The sequence below is a fragment of the Tinamus guttatus genome, unplaced genomic scaffold, assembly GCF_059628265.1.
Source record: "Tinamus guttatus ecotype Peru unplaced genomic scaffold, ASM5962826v1 Tinamus_guttatus_pri_ptg000821l, whole genome shotgun sequence".
Lineage (NCBI taxonomy): Eukaryota > Metazoa > Chordata > Aves > Tinamiformes > Tinamidae > Tinamus > Tinamus guttatus.
In genome coordinates this window covers 2894-23435 of record NW_028289355.1, presented here as the reverse complement: position 1 = coordinate 23435, position 20542 = coordinate 2894, and the positions used below count along the sequence as shown (strand labels likewise).

At 63.7% G+C, this 20542-nt stretch overlaps 1 protein-coding gene across 1 annotated transcript in view; it reads right to left on the bottom strand.

The window, feature by feature from the left end:
* Window positions 1-18739, bottom strand: part of LOC104572093 (voltage-dependent P/Q-type calcium channel subunit alpha-1A) — a gene marked incomplete at its 3' end in the record, with an annotated part of 42555 nt that extends 23816 nt beyond the window's left edge. Inside the window, 13 exon segments of the mRNA XM_088537607.1 lie at window positions 582-791; window positions 3123-3212; window positions 4104-4160; window positions 5155-5270; window positions 6056-6159; window positions 7336-7523; window positions 11079-11231; window positions 11315-11406; window positions 14296-14435; window positions 14518-14623; window positions 18436-18548; window positions 18550-18615; window positions 18617-18739. Coding sequence (XP_088393733.1) covers window positions 582-791; window positions 3123-3212; window positions 4104-4160; window positions 5155-5270; window positions 6056-6159; window positions 7336-7523; window positions 11079-11231; window positions 11315-11406; window positions 14296-14435; window positions 14518-14623; window positions 18436-18548; window positions 18550-18615; window positions 18617-18739 — 1558 coding nt within the window.
* Window positions 18740-20542: the final 1803 nt, after the last annotated feature.

Sequence of the window (20542 nt, the reverse complement as noted above, 5' to 3'; positions counted from 1 at the left end):
ACCCATCCTGTCCCCATTCCAGCCCACAACTGGATTCCCGCACCCGTCCCGGGCCCCCAGCTGCTTCCCGCACCCATCCCGGTTCCCAAACGGATTGCTGCACCCATCCCGGTCCCCATCTGGGTCCCCAGCCTGGTCCCCAGCTGCTTCCCACACCCATCCTGGTTCCCGCACCCATCCCGGTCCCCCAGCTGCTTCCCGCACCCATCCTGGTCCCCATCTTGGTCCCCATCCCGGTCCCCAGCGTGGTTCCCACACCCATCCCAGTTCCTGACCAGATTCCCGCGCCCATCCCAGTTCCCAACCTCGTTCCCGCACCCATCCTGGTCCCCATCTTTGTCCTGGTTTCCATGCCCATCCCGGTCCCCAGCCTGCTTTCCACACCCATCCCAGTTCCTGACCAGATTCCCGCTCCCATCCTGGTTCCCAACTGGATTCCCGAGCCCATCCCGGTCCCCCAACTGCTTCCCACACCCATCCCAGTTCCTGACCAGATTCCTGCACCCATCCCAGTTCCCAGCTGGATTCCAGCACCCATCCCGGTTCCCAAGCGGATTCCCGCGCCCATCCCGGCGTCTCACAGAGGAAGTCGGAGAGCCAGTCGGGCTGGTCGTAGTGCACGATGGCCACGCAGAGCGTGTTGAGGGCCACCAGGCCCAGCACGGTCCAGTAGAAGGCCTGGGTCTTGACCACGCGGCGGATGAGGAAGCGCAGGCGCCGCTCGCGCTTGTGCAGGAACGCCGCGTTCTCCAGCTTGGCGCTCTTGAGGCTGGCGCGCGCGAACGGCGAGCCTGGCGCGGGGACAACGCGGGGACGTGTGGGGACAGGAGGACACGGCGGGGACGGGGGGACGTGTGGGGACAGGGGGACACGTGAGGGTGTGGGGATACACGGGGACAGGGGGTCATGGCAGGGACATGGGGACACGCGGGGATATGGGGACACGGCAGGGTGTGGGGACACGCAGGGCAGGGGGACATGGCAGGGACATGGGGACACGGCGGGGTGTGGGGACACGCGGGGGCGTGGTGATACGTGGGGACAGGGGGACATGGCGGGACGGGGGGACACGGGGACACAGTGGGGACAGGGGAACACGCGGGGACAGAGGGTCATGGCAGGGACATGGGGACACGCGGGGATATGGGGACACGGCAGGGTGTGGGGACACACGGGGCAGGGGGACATGGCGGGACGGGGGGACACGGGGACACAGTGGGGACAGGGGAACACGCGGGGACAGGGGGTCATGGCAGGGACATGGGGACACGGCAGGGACATGGGGACACGCGGGGACACGGGGACACGGCGGGGACGGGGGGACATCATGGGTACTTGGGGACAAGCGGGGGTATGGGGACACAGTGGGGTCCAGGGGGACACTTGGGGGTGTGGGGACACACGGGGACGTGGGGACACGTGGGGACACGCGGGGGTGCGGGAACACGCAGGGATATGGGGACATCATGGGGACATGGCGGGGACGTGGGGACACGGTGAGGGTGTGGGGACATCATAGGTACATGGGGATATGGCGGGGACGTGGGGACACAGCGGGGGCATGGGGACACGGCGGGGATGGGGGGACACGGCAGGGACGTGGGGACATGGGGATATGGGGACATCATGGGTACATGGGGACACACAGGGATATGGGAATACCACGGGGGCATGGGGACACGTGGGGACAGGGGGACATCATGGCCACTTGGGGACACCGCAGGGACATGGAGACACCATGGGCACATGGGGACATGCAAGGATATGGGGACATGTGGGGATATGGGGACACCATGGGTACATTGGGGGATATGGGGACACGTGGGCACATGGGGACACCATGGGTACATGGGGACATGCGAGGATATGGGGACACCATGGGGACATGGGGACACTGCAGGGACATGGGGATACAGCCTGGGCTACAGGGGACTCCGCGGGGGACATGGGGACACCGTGGGGAGGGCATGGGGACATCGTAAGGGGGGACGTGAGAACACCGTGGCGGGGTGACACCACAAGGGGGGACAGCGCAGGGAATGACATGGTGTGAGTGGCACCATGTGGGGGCCACAGTGACAGCGAGGGGGACGAGGTGACAGCGTGGGGGACACAATGATGGCGCGGGGGACACTGACAGCCAGGAGGATGCAGTGATGGCAAGGGGACACAATGACAGCGCGTGGGATACGGTGATGGTGCAGGGGCCACGGTGACAGCGCGGGGGACACGGTGACAGTGTGGGGGACATGGTGAAGGTGCGGGGGACATGGTGACAGCGTGGGGGACACAGGGAGGGCTGCGGTGACAGCACAGGGGACACAGTGATGGTGTGGGGAACACGTGGACACGGTGACGGTGCAGGGGACACAGTGGGGCCCTGGTGGTGGTGCAGGGGACACGGGGGGGACACGGTGACGGTGCAGGGGACACGGGGGACCGTGTTGACAGTGCGGGGGGCACAGTTGGGCCCTGGTGATGGTGCAGGGGACATGGGGGGGACATGGTGACGGTGTGGGGGACACGGTGGGGACACGGTGACAGCGCGGGGGATGCGGCGATGGTGCGGAGAACACATGGACATGGTGATGGTGCAGGGGACACAGCGGGGCCCTGGTGGTGGCACAGGGGACACGAGGGGGACACGGTGATGGTGGAGGGGACAGGGGGGACCGTGGTGACAGTGCAGGGGACATGGTGATGGTGCGGGGGACACGTGGATGCGGTGGTGGTGCAGGGGACACAGCGGGTCCACGGTGATGGTGCAGGGGACACGGTGACAGTGTGGGGGACACGGGGGCCGCGGTGACAGCACAGGGAACATGCTGATGGTGTGGGGAACACGTGGATGCGGTGACGGTGCAGGGGACACAGCGGGGCCCTGGTGATGGCGCAGGGGACACGAGGGGGACACGGTGACGGTGCAGAGGACACACTGGGGACACGGTGACGGCACAGGGGACACGGGGGGGACGCGGTGATGGTGCAGGGAACACGGTGACGGTGCAGGGGACACAGCAGGGCCCTGGTGGCGGTGCAGGGGACACGGTGGGGACACGGTGACAGCGCGGGGAACACGGCGGGGACACGGTGACAGCACGGGGGACGCGTCCCGCCCGTACCCACGGCGGCGATGTCGGCCAGCGGCTCCTCGGCGCCCTCGGGCCGCAGCAGGTCCGTGTGGCTGCGCTGCAGGGTGGCCCGGCGCAGGGCTCCCACGGCGGCCACGCGCGGCAAGCGAGACGGGTGTCACCCGGCGCGGCCCGGGGCCACCGCGGGGCCACCGACCCCCCGCGCGGGGCCACCGACCCCCTGGATGCGGCTCCCAACCCTCTGGATGCGGCTACCAAATCCCTGCCCGGGGCTACCAACTCACTGGATGCAGCTACCAATCCCCAGCGTGGGGCTACTGACTTCCTGGATGCGGCTACCGACCCTCTGGATGCGGCTACCAAATCCCCGCCCAGGGCTACCGACCCGCTGCATGCGACTACCAAATCCCTGCACGAGACTACCGACCCCCTGGATGCGGCTACCAATCCCCAGCACAGGGCTACCAATCCCCTGGATGCGGCTCCCAACTCTCTGGATGTGGCTACCAAATCCCCGCCTGGGGCTACTGACCCACTGGATGCAGCTACCGACCCCCATTGTGGGGCTACTGACCCCCTGGATGTGGCTACCAACCACTGGATGCAGCTACCAACCCCCAGTGCAGGGCTATCAGCCCCCTGGATGCGGCTACCGACCCCCTGGATGCAGCTCCCAACCCTCTGGATGTGGCTACCAAATCCCCGCCCAGGGCTACTGACCCCCTGGATGCGGCTAAAAACCCTCTGGATGTGGCTACCAACCCCCTTGCTGTGGCTACCTACCCCATGCAGGCCCACTGACCCTTTGAATGCGGCTACCAACCTCCTGGGCATGGCTACCACCCCCCTGCACGGGGCTACCAACCGCCCACAGGTGGCTACCAGCCCGCCACGTGTGGCTGCTGATCCCCTAGATGTGGCTACCAACCCCCAGCTCAGGGCCATACAGCCCCTTGGCTTGGGCTATCAAACCTTTTTTTGGGCTACAAAACCCCTGATTTGGGCACTTACCATCGAACGGGAGTCGCGGCTCGGCCTCGGCATCGTCCTCCGCCAGGATCACCTCTTCTGGGGGGGAAGCGCCCGGCTCAGCCCGGCCACCAGGGCCACCAAGGCCAGCGAGTGGCCACCGAGGCCACCAAGGCCCCCTGAGCGGCCAGCGGAACCCGGGGATGCAGAGCGGAGGGATGCAGGATGGAGGGTTGGGATGGGAGGATGGAGGGATACAGGGATGGAGAGGTGGAAGAAGGCAGGGAGGGAGGGATGGAGGGAAGGATGGGATGCAGGGAAGGAGGGATGAAGGGATGGGATGCAGGGAGGGAGGGATGGAAGGATGGAGGGATGCAGGATGGAGGGGAGGAGGAATAGAGGGATGGAGGGATAGAGAGAAAGAAGGATGGAGGGATGGGATGGAGGGATGAAGGAATGGGATGCAGGGATGAAGGATGGAGGGAGGGAGGAATAGAGGGATGGAGGGAGGAATAGAGGGATGGAGGGATAGAGAGAAAGAAGGATGGAGGGATGGGATGGAGGGATGAAGGAATGGGATGCAGGGAAGGAGGGATGGAAGGATGGAAGGATGAAGGATGGAGGGATGCAGGGATACAGGAATGCAGGATGGAGGGAGGGAGGAATAGAGGGAAGGAAGGATGGAGGGATGGAAGGATGGAGGATGGAGGGATGCAGGGATACAGGAATGCGGGATGGAGGGAGGGAGGAATAGAGGGAAGGAAGGATGGAGGGATGTAAGGATGGAGGATGGAGGGATGCAGGGATACAGGAATACGGGATGGAGGGAGGGAGGAACAGAGGGAAGGAAGGATGGAGGACGGAGGGATGCAGGGATACAGGAATACGGGATGGAGGGAGGAGGAATAGAGGGAAGGAAGGATGGAGGGATGGAAGGATGGAGGATGGAGGGATGCAGGGATGCAGCGCGGAGTCAACACCGCATCTAGCGCGCGCCAGGGATGCAGAACGGAGCAAGCGAAGCCTCCAGCACCGCGAGGGACAGGGGACGTCCGCGTGGGGACAGGGCCACCGCCGCTGCCACCGCCCTCACCCGCCTTGGAGATCCACTCCATGTAGCCGTTGAGCTCGCGCTCGATCTGCTGCTGCCGCCGCAGCTTGAGGAAGGCCCGTCGGTTTTCCACGCGCTCGCGCTCCTTGGCGAATTCCCTGCCGGCACAGGGCGCCTGTGTCCATCCCCCTGTCCCTCCATCCCTCCCTCCCTCCCTCCGTCCCTCTATCCATCCCTCTGTCCTTCCATCCCTCCCTCCATCCCTCCCTCTGCCCCTCCATCCCTCCATCCATCCCTCCATCCCTCCCTCTGTTCCACTATCCATCCCTCTGTCCTTCCATCCCTCCATCGCTCCCTCCATCCATCCCTCCCTCCGTCCCTCTATCCATCCCTCTGTCCTTCCATCCCTCCATCCATCCCTCCCTCCGTCCCTCTATCCATCCCTCTGTCCTTCCATCCCTCCATCCCTCCCTCCATCCATCCCTCCCTCCGTCCCTCTATCCATCCCTCTGTCCTTCCATCCCTCCCTCCATCCCTCCCTCTGCCCCTCCATCCCTCCATCCATCCCTCCATCCCTCCCTCTGTCCCACTATCCATCCCTCCCTGTTTCTCCATCCCTCCCTGTTTCTCCATCCCTCCCTCTGTCCCTCCATCCATCCCTCTGCCCCTCTATCCATCCCTCCCTGTTTCTCCGTCCCTCCATCCCTCCCTCCATCCCTTCCTCTGCCCCTCCATCCCTCCCTCCATCCCTCCCTCTGTTCCTCCATCCATCCCTCTGCTCCTCTATCCATCCCTCCCTGTCCCTCCATCCCTCCCTGTCCCTCCATCCCTCCCTGTCCCTCCTTCCCTCCCTCTGTCCCTCCTTCCCTCCCTGTCCCTACATCCATCCATCCCTCTCTGTCCCTTCATCCGTCCCTCTGTCCCTCCATCCGGCCGCGCTTACCCCGACAGCACCCCCAGCACGAGGTTCAGCATAAAAAAGGAGCCGATGATGATGAGGGGGATGAAGTAGAGCCAGTTCCAAGTGTTCCCTGAGGCATCGTTGCTCTGCGGACCATTGGAAAAGGGAGAAAGGCCTGAGTGCTTCCATGCACCGAGTTTGCCAGGGCTCAGCCCACGATGCTGCGGAGCCCATGGATGGGTCCCACTTTGGGGGCGGCCAGGAATGGGCCCAGGCGTCCGGGTGGCCCCGTACTCCCCCCTCCTCCTCCCCCCGCCAGGCCCGGCAGCCTCTTTGCAAGCAGACGAGCGGCTCCGGCCCCATTTTCCGCCTGCTAAATCTAGGCCAGGGACAAAGCGCCGCAGCGAGCCGGCGGCTCCGGCGGGATGCGGCCCCCGGCACGGGCAACGCGACGCCCCGGGCCGGCTCCTGCCTCAGGATGGCCTTTTTTATCCGTCTTTCCAGGAAACCGTCACTTTGCAATCCCTCTCCTTGCAATTCCTTTCCTTACAATCCCACTCCTTGCAACCCCTCTCCTTGCAATTCCTCTCTTTGCGATCCCTCTCCTTGCAATTCCTCCTTGCAATCCCTCTCCTTGCAACCCCTCTCCTTGCAATTCCTCTTTGAAATCCCTCTCCTTGCAACCCTTCTCCTTGCAACCCCTATCCTTGCAATTCCTCTTTGAGATCCCTCTCCTTGCAGTCGTTTTCCTTGTTATCCTACTTAGCAATCCCTCTCCTTGCGATCCCTCTCCTTGCGATCCCTCTCCTTGCGATCCCTCTTTGCAGTCTCTTTCCTTGCTATCCTACTTTGCAATCCCTCTCCTTGCGATCCCTCTCCTTGCGATCCCTCTCCTTGCGATCCCTCTCCTTGCAATCCCTCTCCTTGCAACCCCTCTCCTTGCAGTCTCTTTCCTTGCAATTCCTCTTTGCAATCCCTCTCCTTTCAACCCTTCTCCTTGCAATCCCTCTTTGCTATCCCCGTCTTTCCCATCCATCTTCCCGTTCCCCCTCCCTCTGCCCTCCCCCTCCTCCATCACTTCCCACCTTTCCCCGGAGCGCCCATCCCGGCCCACCGCATGCCCCCCCCCCCCGCCACCCCGGAGCACCCGCGGGTGCCGCGGCGCTCCGAGGACGCGAGCGGCCGGGCACAGCGCCCGGAGCCTCATCCTTTTCCCTGAGTCGGCACAAAAGCCACCGCGGCGGCTCCGCACGCGCCGGGGCCGCGTGCCGGGCGCCCGGACGCCTGGGCCCGCTGCGGGGAGCGGCGGGGGGGACACTCACATAGTAGAGGAGGTCGGTCCAGCCCTCCATGGTGATGCACTGGAAGACGGTGAGCACGGCGAAGAGGATGTTGTCGAACTGGGTGATGCCGTAGTTGGGCCCTTCCCAGTATTTCTTGCACTTGGTGCCGTTGGGGCAGATCCGGGCCGGCTCGTCCGTCCCACAAGGAACCTCCACCTTGATCTCGTCTGCGGGCAGCGGGCGCCGTCGGGAGCCGCGCGGAGCCATCTGGCCATGGGGCCACCGTGCACCACGGCCGTCGTGGCCCCATATGGCCATAGGGCCACCACGTACCATGCACCAGGTCCCCCGCATGTCTATCTGGCTATAGGGCCACCATGCACCATGGCCATCGTGGCCTCCTATGGCCATAGGGCCACCACGCACCATGCACCAGGTCCCCCACATGTCTATCTGGCTATAGGGCCACCATCCACCATGGCCATCGTGGCCTCCTATGGCTATAGGGCCACCACGCACCGTGCACCAGGTCCCCCACATCCCTATCTGGCTATAGGGCCACCATGCACCATGGCCATCGTGGCCTCCTATGGCCATAGGGCCACCACGTACCATGCACCAGGTCCCCCGCATGTCTATCTGGCTATAGGGCCACCATGCACCATGGCCATCGTGGCCTCCTATGGCCATAGGGCCACCACACACCATGCACCAGGTCCCCCGCATCCCTATCTGGCTATAGGGCTACCATGCACCATGGCCATCATGGCCCCATATGGCCATAGGGCCACCACGCACCATGCACCAGGTCCCCCACATGTCTATCTGGCTATAGGGCCACCATGCACCATGGCCACCACATCCCTTTCTGGCCATATGGCCACCACACAACATGCCATCACGGTCACCATGGGTCTATCTGCCCATAGGGCCACCATGCGCCATGGCCACCACACACCTATCTGGCCATAGGGCCACCACATCCCTATCTGGCCATAAGGTCACCATCCACCACGGCCATCGTGGCCTCCTATGGCCATAGGGCCACCACGCACCGTGCACCAGGTCCCCCGCATGTCTATCTGGCTATAGGGCCGCCACGCACCGTGGCCACCACGCACCGTGGCCACCACATCCCTATCTGGCCACACAGGCACCATGGGCCATGTCACCATGGCTGCAACATCCCTTTCTGGCCATATGGCCACCACACAACGTGCCGTCATGGTCACCATGGGTCTATCTGCCCATAGGGCCACCATGCGCCATGGCCACCACACACCTATCTGGCGATTGGGCCACCACACATCCCTATCTGGCCATAAGGCAGCCATGTGCCATGGCCATCGTGGCCTCCTATGGCCATAGGGCCACCACGCACCATGCACCAGGTCCCCCACATCCCTATATGACTATAGGGCCACCACGAGCCATGGCCATCGTGGCCTCCTATGGCCATAGGGCCACCATGTACCAGGTCCCCCACCCCCCTGTCTGGTCACGTGGTCACCACATCCCTATCTGGCCACATGGACACCATGGGCCATGTCACCATGGCTGCAACATCCCTTTCTGGCCATATGGCCACCACACAACGTGCCGTCATGGTCACCATGGGTCTATCTGCCCATAGGGCCACCATGCGCCATGGCCACCACACACCTATCTGGCGATTGGGCCACCACACACCCCTATCTGGCCATAAGGCCGCCATGTGCCATGGCCATCGTGGCCTCCTATGGCCATAGGGCCACCACGCACCATGCACCAGGTCCCCCACATCCCTATATGACTATAGGGCCACCACGAGCCATGGCCATCGTGGCCTCCTATGGCCATAGGGCCACCATGTACCAGGTCCCCCACCCCCCTGTCTGGTCACGTGGTCACCACATCCCTATCTGGCCACATGGACACCATGGGCCATGTCACCATGGCCACAACATCCTTTTCTGGCCATATGGCCACCACACAACATGCCATCACAGTCACCATGGGTCTATCTGCCCATAGGGCCACCATGCGCCATGGCCACCACATCCCTATCTAGCTGTATGGCCACCATGGAACATGCCACCGTGGCCACCACAGCCCTATCTGATCATAGGGCCACCACGGCCAGCAAGAGCCACCAGATCCCAGCCACTAGCCTAGCATCCATCTCCCACAAGCCACCATGTTCCAGCTTGGCCACATGTCCCCAAGGGTCACCATGTCCCAGCCTAGCCACATGGCCCCTATGAGAGTCATCATGTCCCAGCCTGGCCATGTGTCCCCATGGGCCATGTGTCCCTTCTGGGCCACCCAAGCCCAACGCAACCTCCCCCCTGCACCCTGGAGTCCCCAAAGTGGCAGGACCAGGACGGGGACACAGACCCCCCACCCTGGTCCCCTCCACTGCAATTAGCAGTGGCCCCGCCGGGGCAGAGCACTAATTAGGCCGTTCCATAACGAGCGCCGAGCACAGGGACGAAGGGGAGGGGAAGGAGAGGGAGGGCGGCGGGATGTGGTGCCTCCACCCTGCACCCAGCACCCGTATCCTGCACCCAGCACCCATATCCTGCACCCTGTGTCCATATCCTACACCCTGCACCCATATCCTGCACGCTGTGTCCATATCCTGGACCCTGAACCCATATCCTGCACCCTGTGTCCATATCCTACACCCTGCACCCATATCCCGCACCCTTTGTCCATATCCTACACCCTGTACCCATATCCTGCACGCTGTGTCCATATCCTGCACCCAGCACCCATATCCTGCACCCTGAGGCTATATCCTGCACCCTGTGTCCATATCCTGCACCCGCATCCTGCACCCAGCACCCATATCCTGTACCCTGCACCCATATCCTGCACCCTGTGTCCATATCCTGCACCCGCATCCTGCACCCAGCACCCATATCCTGTACCCTGCACCCATATCCTGCACCCTGTGTCCATATCCTGGACCCTGAACCCATATCCTGCACCCTGTGTCCATATCCTGCACCCAGCACCCACATCCCGCACCCTTTGTCCATATCCTACACCCAGCACCCATATCCTGTACCCTGCACCCATATCCTGCACCCTGTGTCCATATCCTGGACCCTGAACCCATATCCTGCACCCTGTGTCCATATCCTGCACCCAGCACCCATATCCTGCACGCTGTGTCCATATCCTGCACCCAGCACCCACATCCCGCACCCTTTGTCCATATCCTACACCCAGCACCCATATCCTGCACCCTGAGGCTATATCCTGCACCCTGTGTCCATATCCTGCACCCGCATCCTGCACCCAGCACCCATATCCTCCACCCTGCGTCCGTATCCTGTCCCCTGTGCCCATATCCTGCACCCTGCACCCATATCCTGCACCCACATCCCGCACCCTGTGCCCATATCCTGCACCTAGCACCTATATCCTGCACCCAGCACCCATATCCTCCACCCAGCACCCATATCCTCCACCCTGTGTCCATATCCTGCACCCTGCACCTGTATCCTGCACCCAGCACCCATATCCTGCACCCCGTGTCCATATCCTGCACCCTGAACCCATATCCTGCACCCACATCCTGCAATCTGTGCCCATATAATGCACCCAGCACCTATATCCTGCGCCCAGCACCCATATCCTCCACCCTGTGCCCATATCCTACACCCTGAGCCCACATTCTGCGCCCCTATCCTGCACCTAGCACCTGTATCCTGCACCCTGCACCCATATTCTGCACCCCGTGCCCATATCCTGCATCCCATGTCCCAGCAGCACCCATGGGTGCCGCCACCTACCCGTGACCAGGTCGAAGCAGGTGGTGTGGAACTTGCCCATGTAAAACTCCAGCCCGATGATGGCGAAGATGAGGATGGCGAAGAAGAGCAGGAGGCCGATCTGCAGCAGGGGGATCATCGCCTTCATGATGGACTTGAGGACCACCTGGAGACCTGTCCAGGGCGGGTGATGCGTCAGCGGGGGCCATGGGGACACGGTGACGTGGGGACGGGGGACACGAGGACGCGGGACTCACTTGGGATGCCCGAGACGAGCTTGAGCGGGCGCAGCACGCGGACGGCGCGCAGCGTGCGCAGGTCGAACTGCGAGCCCACCGTGGCCAGGATGCTGTGGGGAGAGGGGTCAGGGCGGCCACCAGCGGCCACATGTGTCCCCAAGGCCACCAGGAGCCACCTGGCCACCAGGGGCTGTTCTACTATGGCCCAGTCTGGCCATATGGGTCATGCCAGCATGGCCACCAAGAGGTATCTTGGCCCTATCTGGTCATATGGCCACCACACACCACACCATAGCCACCAGGTGCCACCACATCCCAGTCACAAGGTGTCCACAAGGGCCATCACATCCCAGTCCGGCCACATGTCCCCTATGGGGACCTCCAATCCCAGCCTGGCCATGCACCCGCATAGGCCACCACGTCCCAGCTTGGCCACATGTCCCCAAGTGCCACCACATCCCAGCATCTCCATGGGCCACCATGTCCCATCCCGCTCCTGCATCCCCACGGGCCCGGCATGGGATGCTGGGGCACCCATGGGTGCTGCCAGAGCATCCAGCGGCCCCGGTACCCAGGACCGCCAGCGCCAGAGGGGGTCCAGGCGTCCGGGAGCACCTGCGCCAGCCGAGGGTCCCTTCCCATCCTGCGGTCACCATGGCAACCGGCCGTTCCCATTCACAGTCGCCACGGTTACCCTCGGTGTTCATTCATGCCCGTTGCCGTGGCAACAGCCCGACTCATTGATACAATCTACGCACCGGGTGAGGGGGGGCAACTCTTCCATGCCACCCCCCGGCCCAGTGGGGGCACCCATGGGAGACACGGGGTGCTGGGTGTGGGGCGCAAGGGGAAGGGTGCAGAGCACAGGACGCAAAGAACAGGGTGCAGTGCATGGGGTACAGGGTGCAATGCACGGGGTGCACAATGCAATGAACAGGGTGCAGGGTGGAATTAACTGGGTGCAATGCACGGGGTGCAGGGTGCAATGAACAGGGTGCAATGCACGGGGTGCAGGGTGCATTGAACGGGGTGCAATGCATAGGGTGCAATGCATGGGGTGCTGGGTGCAATGAACAGGGTGCAGGGTGGAATGAACCGGGTGCAATGCACGGGGTGCAGGGTGCAATGAACAGGGTGCAATGCACGGGGTGCAGGGTGCATTGAACGGGGTGCAATGCACAGGGTGAAATGCATGGGGTGCTGGGTGCAAGGAACAGGGTGCAGGGTGGAATTAACTGGGTGCAATGCACGGGGTGCAGGGTGCAATGAACAGGGTGCAATGCACGGGGGTGCAGGGTGCATTGAACGGGGTGCAATGCATAGGGTGCAATGCATGGGGTGCTGGGTGCAATGAACAGGGTGCAGGGTGGAATGAACCGGGTGCAATGCACGGGGTGCAGGGTGCAATGAACAGGGTGCAATGCACGGGGGTGCAGGGTGCATTGAACGGGGTGCAATGCACAGGGTGAAATGCATGGGGTGCTGGGTGCAAGGAACAGGGTGCAGGGTGGAATTAACTGGGTGCAATGCACGAGGTGCAGGGTGCAATGAACGGGGTGCAATGCACAGGGCGCAGGGGCCAGGGTGCAACGTACAGGGTGCAGTGCATGGGGTGCAGGGTGCAATGAACGGGGTGCAGGATGCAATGAACAGGGTGCAGAGTGCAATTAACAGGGTGCAATGCACAGGGCGCAGGGGCCAGGGTGCAACGTACAGGGTGCAATGCATGGGGTGCAGGGTGCGATGAACGGGGTGCAGGGTGCAATGAATTGGGTGCATGACAGGGTGATGGGGTGCAATGCATGGGGCGCAGGGTGCAATGAACGGGGTGCAGGGTGCAGTGAATAGGGTGCATGTCAGGGTGATGGGGTGCAATGCACGGGGCGCAAGGTGCAATGAACAGGGTGCAGGATGCAATGAACAGGGTGCAGAGTGCAATTAACAGGGTGCAATGCACGGGGTGCAGGGTGCAATAAACGGGATGCAATGCACAGGGTGCAGGGGCCAGGGTGCAACGCACAGGGTGCAATGCATGGGGTGCTTGGTGCAATGCATGAGGTGCAATGCACACGGTGCTGGGTGCAATTAAAAGGGTGCAGGGTCCAGGGTGCAATCTGCACAAGCAAGCAGGGCGCCTAGTCCAGGATGCACGGAGAAGCCAAATACCGGGAGCCCCCCACCGGCCGCGGGCCGGGGAGCCGGAGGCGGGTGACACCGCGGAGCCAGCAAATATTGTGACAGCGCCAAGCGACAGAGCCCCGGGGAGCGGGACGGCAAAGTGGCAATTAGCGTCTCGGGCTGGCGCGCTCGCATGCGCGCTCTGCGGGGACGAGCGTGCAGATGGGCTGCAAAGAGAGGTGCCAGTGCGCGGCCTTGCGTGGGGTGCTGCTAATGGGGGAGAGTGTACCCCAAACCTTCAGACACACACGGGTGCAAGGGAGCTTTTGGGCACGCGTGTGCGTGTGTGCCAAGTTTGCATGTGCACTGAGCTTGCAAGTGCATCCCGTTTGCGTGTGCACCAAGCTAACGCATGCGCCGAGCTTGCAGCCATGCAAGCGAGCACGGCCCGTGCATGGCTTGCCAACGCACACGCGTGTGTGTGCACCAAGCTTGCACGTGCACCAAGTTTGCACCTGCGTGCGAGCGCGCTTGCAGGCGTGCGCGCTGAGCTTGCACCTGCACCGAGCTTGCGGATATGCATGTGGCCCCATTGCACCCACGCAAGCACGGCTCGCTAAGGCACGCACGCGTGTGTGCACCGAGCTTGCACGTGCACCGAGCTTGCACCTACACCGAACTTGCACCTGCAGTGAGCTTGCACCTGCGCCGAACTTGCACCTGCAGTGAGCTTGCACCTGCACCGAGCGTGCATCTGCAGTGAGTTTGCACCTGCACCAAGCTTGCAAACATGCGCATGGCTCCATTGCACCCATGCAAGTGTGCGCAGCCTGCACCCGGCTTATCAAGACCCCGCGCGCTTCCAAGCGCGCCCTGCTCACCCTGTGAGCACCACCACGAAGTCCATGACATTCCAGCCGTTGCGCAGGTAGGAGCCCTTGTGGAAGGCGAAGCCCAGCGCGATGATCTTGATGCCGGCCTCGAAGCAGAAGATGCCGATGAAATAGGGCTCCGTGTCGTCCTGGGGACACGGGGACACGCGGGGAGCGACGTGAGGCCGGCGGCCGCGTCCCCGCGCGCGTCCCCGGGCGCCGCGCGCTCACCAGCCGCTCCGACATGGGCGTCTTGTCCTCGTCAGGCAGGTGCTGCTCCAGCGCCAGCACGATGCAGTTGGCGATGATGGTGGCCAGGATCATGTACTCGAAGGGAGTGCGCCGGCGTCAAGGAAGCATCCCGATCCATCCTCCGTATCCCGCCCCTTCCCGATGGCAAAGCAACGCAAGGAAGGATGCAGATGGGTCAGAGGGGCCCGGGTGTCCAGGCTGCACCCGGCAGCAGCAGGATTGAGGAAGGGGAATGAGCTCCTGGGATCCCTGCAGCTCCCGGGATCTCCGCGGTTCCCGGGATGCTGGCGACTCTCGGCTCCTTAATCCGCCTTCAAAGGCGGCCGCCGGTGGCTCTGCTTCCCGATGGCCCCCGGGAGCGCGGCCGAGATCAAAGCGCCCTTGGGCTCGGACTGGGGAAGCCAGGAGGCTCCCGGGGATGCCGGGGCCATGCGGATGCCGTGCCGATCCCACATGGAAAGATGCAGGAGGAGGGAAACCCTCCCCCCCGGGATATGGCTGTTTTGGGGCCAAATCCAGAGCTTTGGCCACCGCCGCCGCGGGGGACGAGCCCGGCGCCGCGGCTCTGCTCCAGGCGCTGAGTCAACGGCGCGGCCGGGAGCTGCCAGGATGCACCGGCATCTGGCATTCCGGCATCCCGGAATGCTTCGCACAGGAGCCCCTTGGCTGCTACCCGGCGCGGCTCAGTTATCCGGCACTGCTCGGCTATCCTGCGCAGCTCAGCTATCCGGAATGCCTTGGCTAGCCAGCACAGCTCGGCTATCCAGGATGGCTCGGTTATCCGGAATGCCTTGGCTAGCCAGCACAGCTCGGCTATCCAGGATGGCTCGGTTATCCGGAATGCCTTGGCTAGCCAGCACAGCTCGGCTATCCAGGACGGCTCGGTTATCCGGAATGCCTTGGCTATCCAGGGCAGTTCGGTTATCCGGCTATCCGGCATTCCTTGGCTATGACTCGAGCACAGCGGCACAGCTCGGCTATCCGGCACAGCTTGGTTATCCCGGCATGCCTTGGCTATCCGGCTTAGCTATCTGGCACTGCTCAGCTACCCTGGATGGTTCGGCTATCCGGCTATCCAGCATGGCTTCGCTATCCCGGAATGCCCTGGCTATCCAGCTTGGCTATCCGGCACAGCCTGGCTATCCGGCACGGTATCCTGGCACAGCTCGGCTATCCGGCTCAGCTCTCCGGCTAGCTGGCACGGTGCGGCTCTCCGGCTCGGTTATACGCCTAACTGGCACAGCTCGGATAACTGGCACAGTGCGGATCTCTGGCTATCCGGCTGCCGTTATCCGGCTCGGCTATCCGCACAGTGCAGCTATCCCGCTATCCAGCCCGGGCTCTCCAATGTGCTGCTCCGATTTGGCCCAAACCTCCCCATAGCGAAGCTGCAGCCGCTCCCAAGCCCCTTCCCCAAGCGCAGGGCGGGGAAATGCGGGAAGGATCAAGCCGGCAGCTCCCGATCCCCAGGGATCAGGAGGGATCGGACCCTGTCCCTGCCGCGGGCAGGACTGGGAATTCCGGCGGAGCGCGGGGGGCCGGAATCCGCACCACCCACCCCCTGCGCCGCGGGTGCCGCATCCCGCCCAGCCGGAGCCGCCGCTGTCCTTGTTTTACCCGGCGGGCAGCAGCGGAGCCTTCGGGAGCAGCACCGGGATGCAGGGAGCCACCCCCGGATCCACCCCCTCCCTCTGCTTTCCATGCATTTTGGAGCCGGGGGCAAGGGGGGGAGGAATCCCACATTGCGGCTCCACGGATTTCCCCCCCCACACCGCAGCGTGGAGCAGCATCCGGGCTGCTGCATTGGGATCAGCATCGGCAAAGCGGCGCGGGAGCCTCCAGGTTTCCCAACTGCGGCGGCACCGCGGCAAAAATCCACCCCCCAGTGCCAGGTCCCCGGATCCGTCCCCACGGAATTCATCCATCCAGAGGGGACCCAATGGGACTCCAAAGGCACCCGAATTCCCGAGAGGCATCCGGGAGGGTCCGGAGGCAGCCAGGGCGGCATTGCCGGCCCTATCCCGGCGCTCCGATATCTCCCGGCCGGCGCACGCAGGGGGACAGAGCGGATGCGCCAATGGGAGCCCCGTATCCGAGCGGAGGGGATGGCACTGGGGGAGCAGGATTTGGGAATGCAGCCCGGAATGGGGTCATGGTGGCCTCAGCGGAGCCAGGGACACCCCAATCCCAACTGGCACCCTGTGGGAATGGGCACCCCAGGAGAAGGAGCGGGATATGGAATGTAGCCCAGAATGGGTCACGGTGGCATCAGTGAGGCCGGGGACACCCTGATCCCCACTGGCACCCAGGATTGGACAACCGGCACCTCCGGGAATGGCACATGGGGATGCAGCCCGGAATGGGGTCACGGTGGCCCCACGGAGCAGGGACACCCTGATCCCAGCCGGCTCCCTATACAAACAGGCACTCCTGGAACAGGATGGGGACACGGGAATGCAGTCTGGAATGGGGTCAAGGTGGCCTTGGGCCCCCCAACTGGCTCCCTATGGGAATGGGCATGCTGGAAGCAGGACGGGAATGCAGGAATGCAGCCTGGAATGGGGTCCACAGTGGCCCTATGAGGCTGGAAACACCCTGATCCTGCCTGGCTCCCTACAGGAATGGACACACCGGGAATGGGACCAGGGCACAGGAATGCAGCCTGGAATGGGGTCATGGTGGCCAGAGACACCCCAATCTCAGATGGCTCCCTATGGGAATGGGCAAGTTGGGAGCAGGAGCAGGGCATGGGGAATGCAGCCTGGATTGGGGTCACGGCGGCCTCAGTGGGACCAGGGATCCCAATCCTGTCCTGCTCCCTATGGGAACAGGCACCCCAGGAATGGTCCAGGGGGACACATCCCGGAATGCAGTCACGGTGGCCCCGTGAAGCAAGGGACAACCCGATCCCAGGCGTCTCCCTATGGAAATAGGCACCCCCGGGAGCGGATTGGGGACATGGGGACGCAGCCCGGAATGGGGTCACGGTGGCTGGCTTCAGCAGGACTGGCGGCACCCCAATCCCAGTCGCTCCTTATGGGAAAGAGCTCCTCATGGGAGCGGATTGGGGACACAAGGATGCAGTCTGGAATGAGGTCACGGTGCCTGCATGAAGCCAGGGACACCCCAATCCCGGATGGCTCCCTGTAGGAACAGGCACCCCTGGAACGGGATGGGGACATGGGGACGCAGCCCAGAATGGGGTCACGATGCCCCTAGACCCTCCCATGGGCACAAGGACCCAGAAAAAAGATGGGGGGGGAGGACACACAGTGGGGGGACCCCCCTCAATGCCACAACCCCCCCCCCCCAGCCGCTGTCACTTGGAGCACCCGCATCCCAGGGGCAGCAATGGGGACAGGGAGCAAATGGAGGGGACAGGGAGCAAAGGAAGCGGATGGGGACCAAATGGAGGGGATAAGGGGCAAGTAAAGGGGATAAGGGGCAAGTAAAGGGGACAAGGACCGAGTGAAGGGGACAGGGAGCAAGTGGAGGGGACAGGGAGCAGGGCGGAGGGGACAGGGGACCAAATGGAGGATACAGGGACGATATGAGGGGACGGGGACCGAGCAGAGAGGGCAGGACCAAAGGGAAGGGACGGGGACCACATGGAGGGGACAGGGGACCACATAGAGGGGATGGGGACCACATGGAGGGGACAAGGAGCAAACAGAGGGGATGGGGACCAAGTGGAGGGGACAAGGAGCAAGCGGAGGGGATGGGGACCAAATGGAGAGGACAAGGAGCAAGCGGAGGGGACAGGGAGCAAGCGGAGAGGGGACAGGAGCAAAAGAGGGGACAGGGAGGGCAAACGGAGGGGACAGGGGAGCAAACGGAGGGGGACGAGGACCAAGCGGAGGGGACGGAGGGGGGTCCCCGCGGCGCGGCGAAGGATATGGCCACTCGGTGATCTTCTTGGCGTACTTCCTCACCACGTTGTCCTCGCCGAAGAGGAAGAGCGAGCGGTTGACGGTGAGGCAGTTCTGGCGCACGGGGATGGGGTTGTAGAGGGGCCATGGTGCGGGCGCGCTGGGCCATCGACTGCTTGTACATCCTCTGCGGGCCGGGGGGGCCGCCGCGGGGACACCCCCCCGGGCGCCCGCGTCCCCGACGCCGAGGCCACCGCCGATGCCACCGAGGCCACCGCCGCGGGGGCCGGCGGCCCGTAGCGCGCGGGCGCCTCGTCCCAAAAACGAGCCATGCTTGCCCGCTCACGTCCCATGTGGGGGGGGGGGACGGGGCACGCCGCGGAGGGGGGGGGGCGCTCCGGCGGGGACCCCCCCTCCCGCCGCCCGCACCCCCCCCCGCTTGGTTGGGGGGGGGGGATAAAAAAAAAAAAAAAAAAAGGTGCTTGGGGGGGGGGTTGGGGGGAGTGGGATTCCCCCCCCCAGGTAAAAAAAAGAGGATGAGGAGGGGGATAAAGGAGAAAAGGAGGGAAGGGAGCGGGGAGGTTGGGATGCTCCGAGTGCTCCGGTGCCTCTGCGAGGGCCACGGAGCGGCGGCGGGGAGGAGGAGGAGGAGGAAGGGCTGCACTTCCCCCCCCCGGCCCGCTCCCGCCGGGGATGAAAAAATAGGGATGTGCAAAAAAAGAAGGGAAAAAAAGAAGAAGAAGAGAAGAAAAGCCCAATGCACCAGCTGGGGAATAAAAAAAGAGAGGAAAAAAAAAAGGGGGATAAAAAAATCCCACCCGGGTGTTAAAATGCAGCAGCCGGGGGGGGCAGCGGGTTCGGCAGCCCCGAATGCACCAAGTGCGGCCGGGGGAGGGGTGGGGTGGAGGGGGGGTCAGCGAGCCCCTTGCCCCCCCCCCCCCGTTAAAATGCAGCTCCGCCGGGCGCCCCCCCCGCGCCCGCCGCCCGCGGGAAGGGCAGGAGCATGCGGACCCCCCCCCCCTTTAAAAAATATATATATAAAATAAGGGGGGAATGGGGAAAAAGGCCCAAAAAGGAAGGAAATGCAGCGCCCCCCCCCTCTGAACCCCCCCCCCCCCGCGGTGGCGCAGGGTCCGGCGCTGCGGCGGCTCCGGGGGCGGCGCGGGGGGGTCACCCGGGGGGCGGCGGCGGCTCCGTCCTCGGAGGCTTCAAGGTGGGGAGAGGGGCGGGGGGGGGGGAGGGGGGGCGGCCCCCCCCGGCCCTGCATCTTCCTCCTCCTCCTCCTCCTCCTTCCTCCTCCTCCTTCCTCCTCCTCCTCCTCCTCCCGCCGCTGCTGCTGCTGCCGCTGCCGGGTTAGGGCTAAAATAAGACTGGAGGGGGGGGGCGGGGGGGGAGGAGGGATGGGGAGGGGGAGGGATGGAGGGAGGAGGGATGGGATGGAGGGATGGGATGGAGGGAGGAGGGACGCAGGGAGGGACGCAGGGATGCAGCATGGAAGGACCAGGGATGCGGGGATGGGATGGAGGGAAGGATGCAGGGATGGGATGGAGGGAAGGATGCGGGGATGGGATGGAAGGAGGGACGGGATGGAGAGAGGCACGGAGAGAAGGTTGGAGGGAAGCAGGTTGAAGGGATGGATGGAGGAATGCAGGAAGGGGTGCAGGGATCCAGGATGGAAGCACCGAGAGAGGGATAGAGGGATGGAAGGAGGGAAGATTGCAGGGATGCAGAGATGGAAGGATCAAGGGATGGAGGAAGGAATGGAGCACGGGGGCAGGCGACTGCAATAACACAGGTAGGTGTGCAAGTGAGCGTGCAAGAGCGCGCGCACGACCCCGCACACAAGCGTGAGTGCAAGAGCGCGTGCATGAGCCAGTATCCGTGCAAGGGCGCTTGCGTGGCCAAGTGTGCAAGACGCATGTGACTCGCCCGCACACACCTGCACACACTCGTGTGCAAGAGCGCGTGCAAGGCCACGTGCATCTGTGTGCACAACAGTGCGGAATCACCCAGGTGGCACACGTACAACCGCACACACAAGCGGACATGAGCATGCACAAGCGCACACAAGTGCATACAAGCGTGGACAAGTATGCGCAAGCGTGCACAAGTGTACAGGAGTGTGCACAAGCACA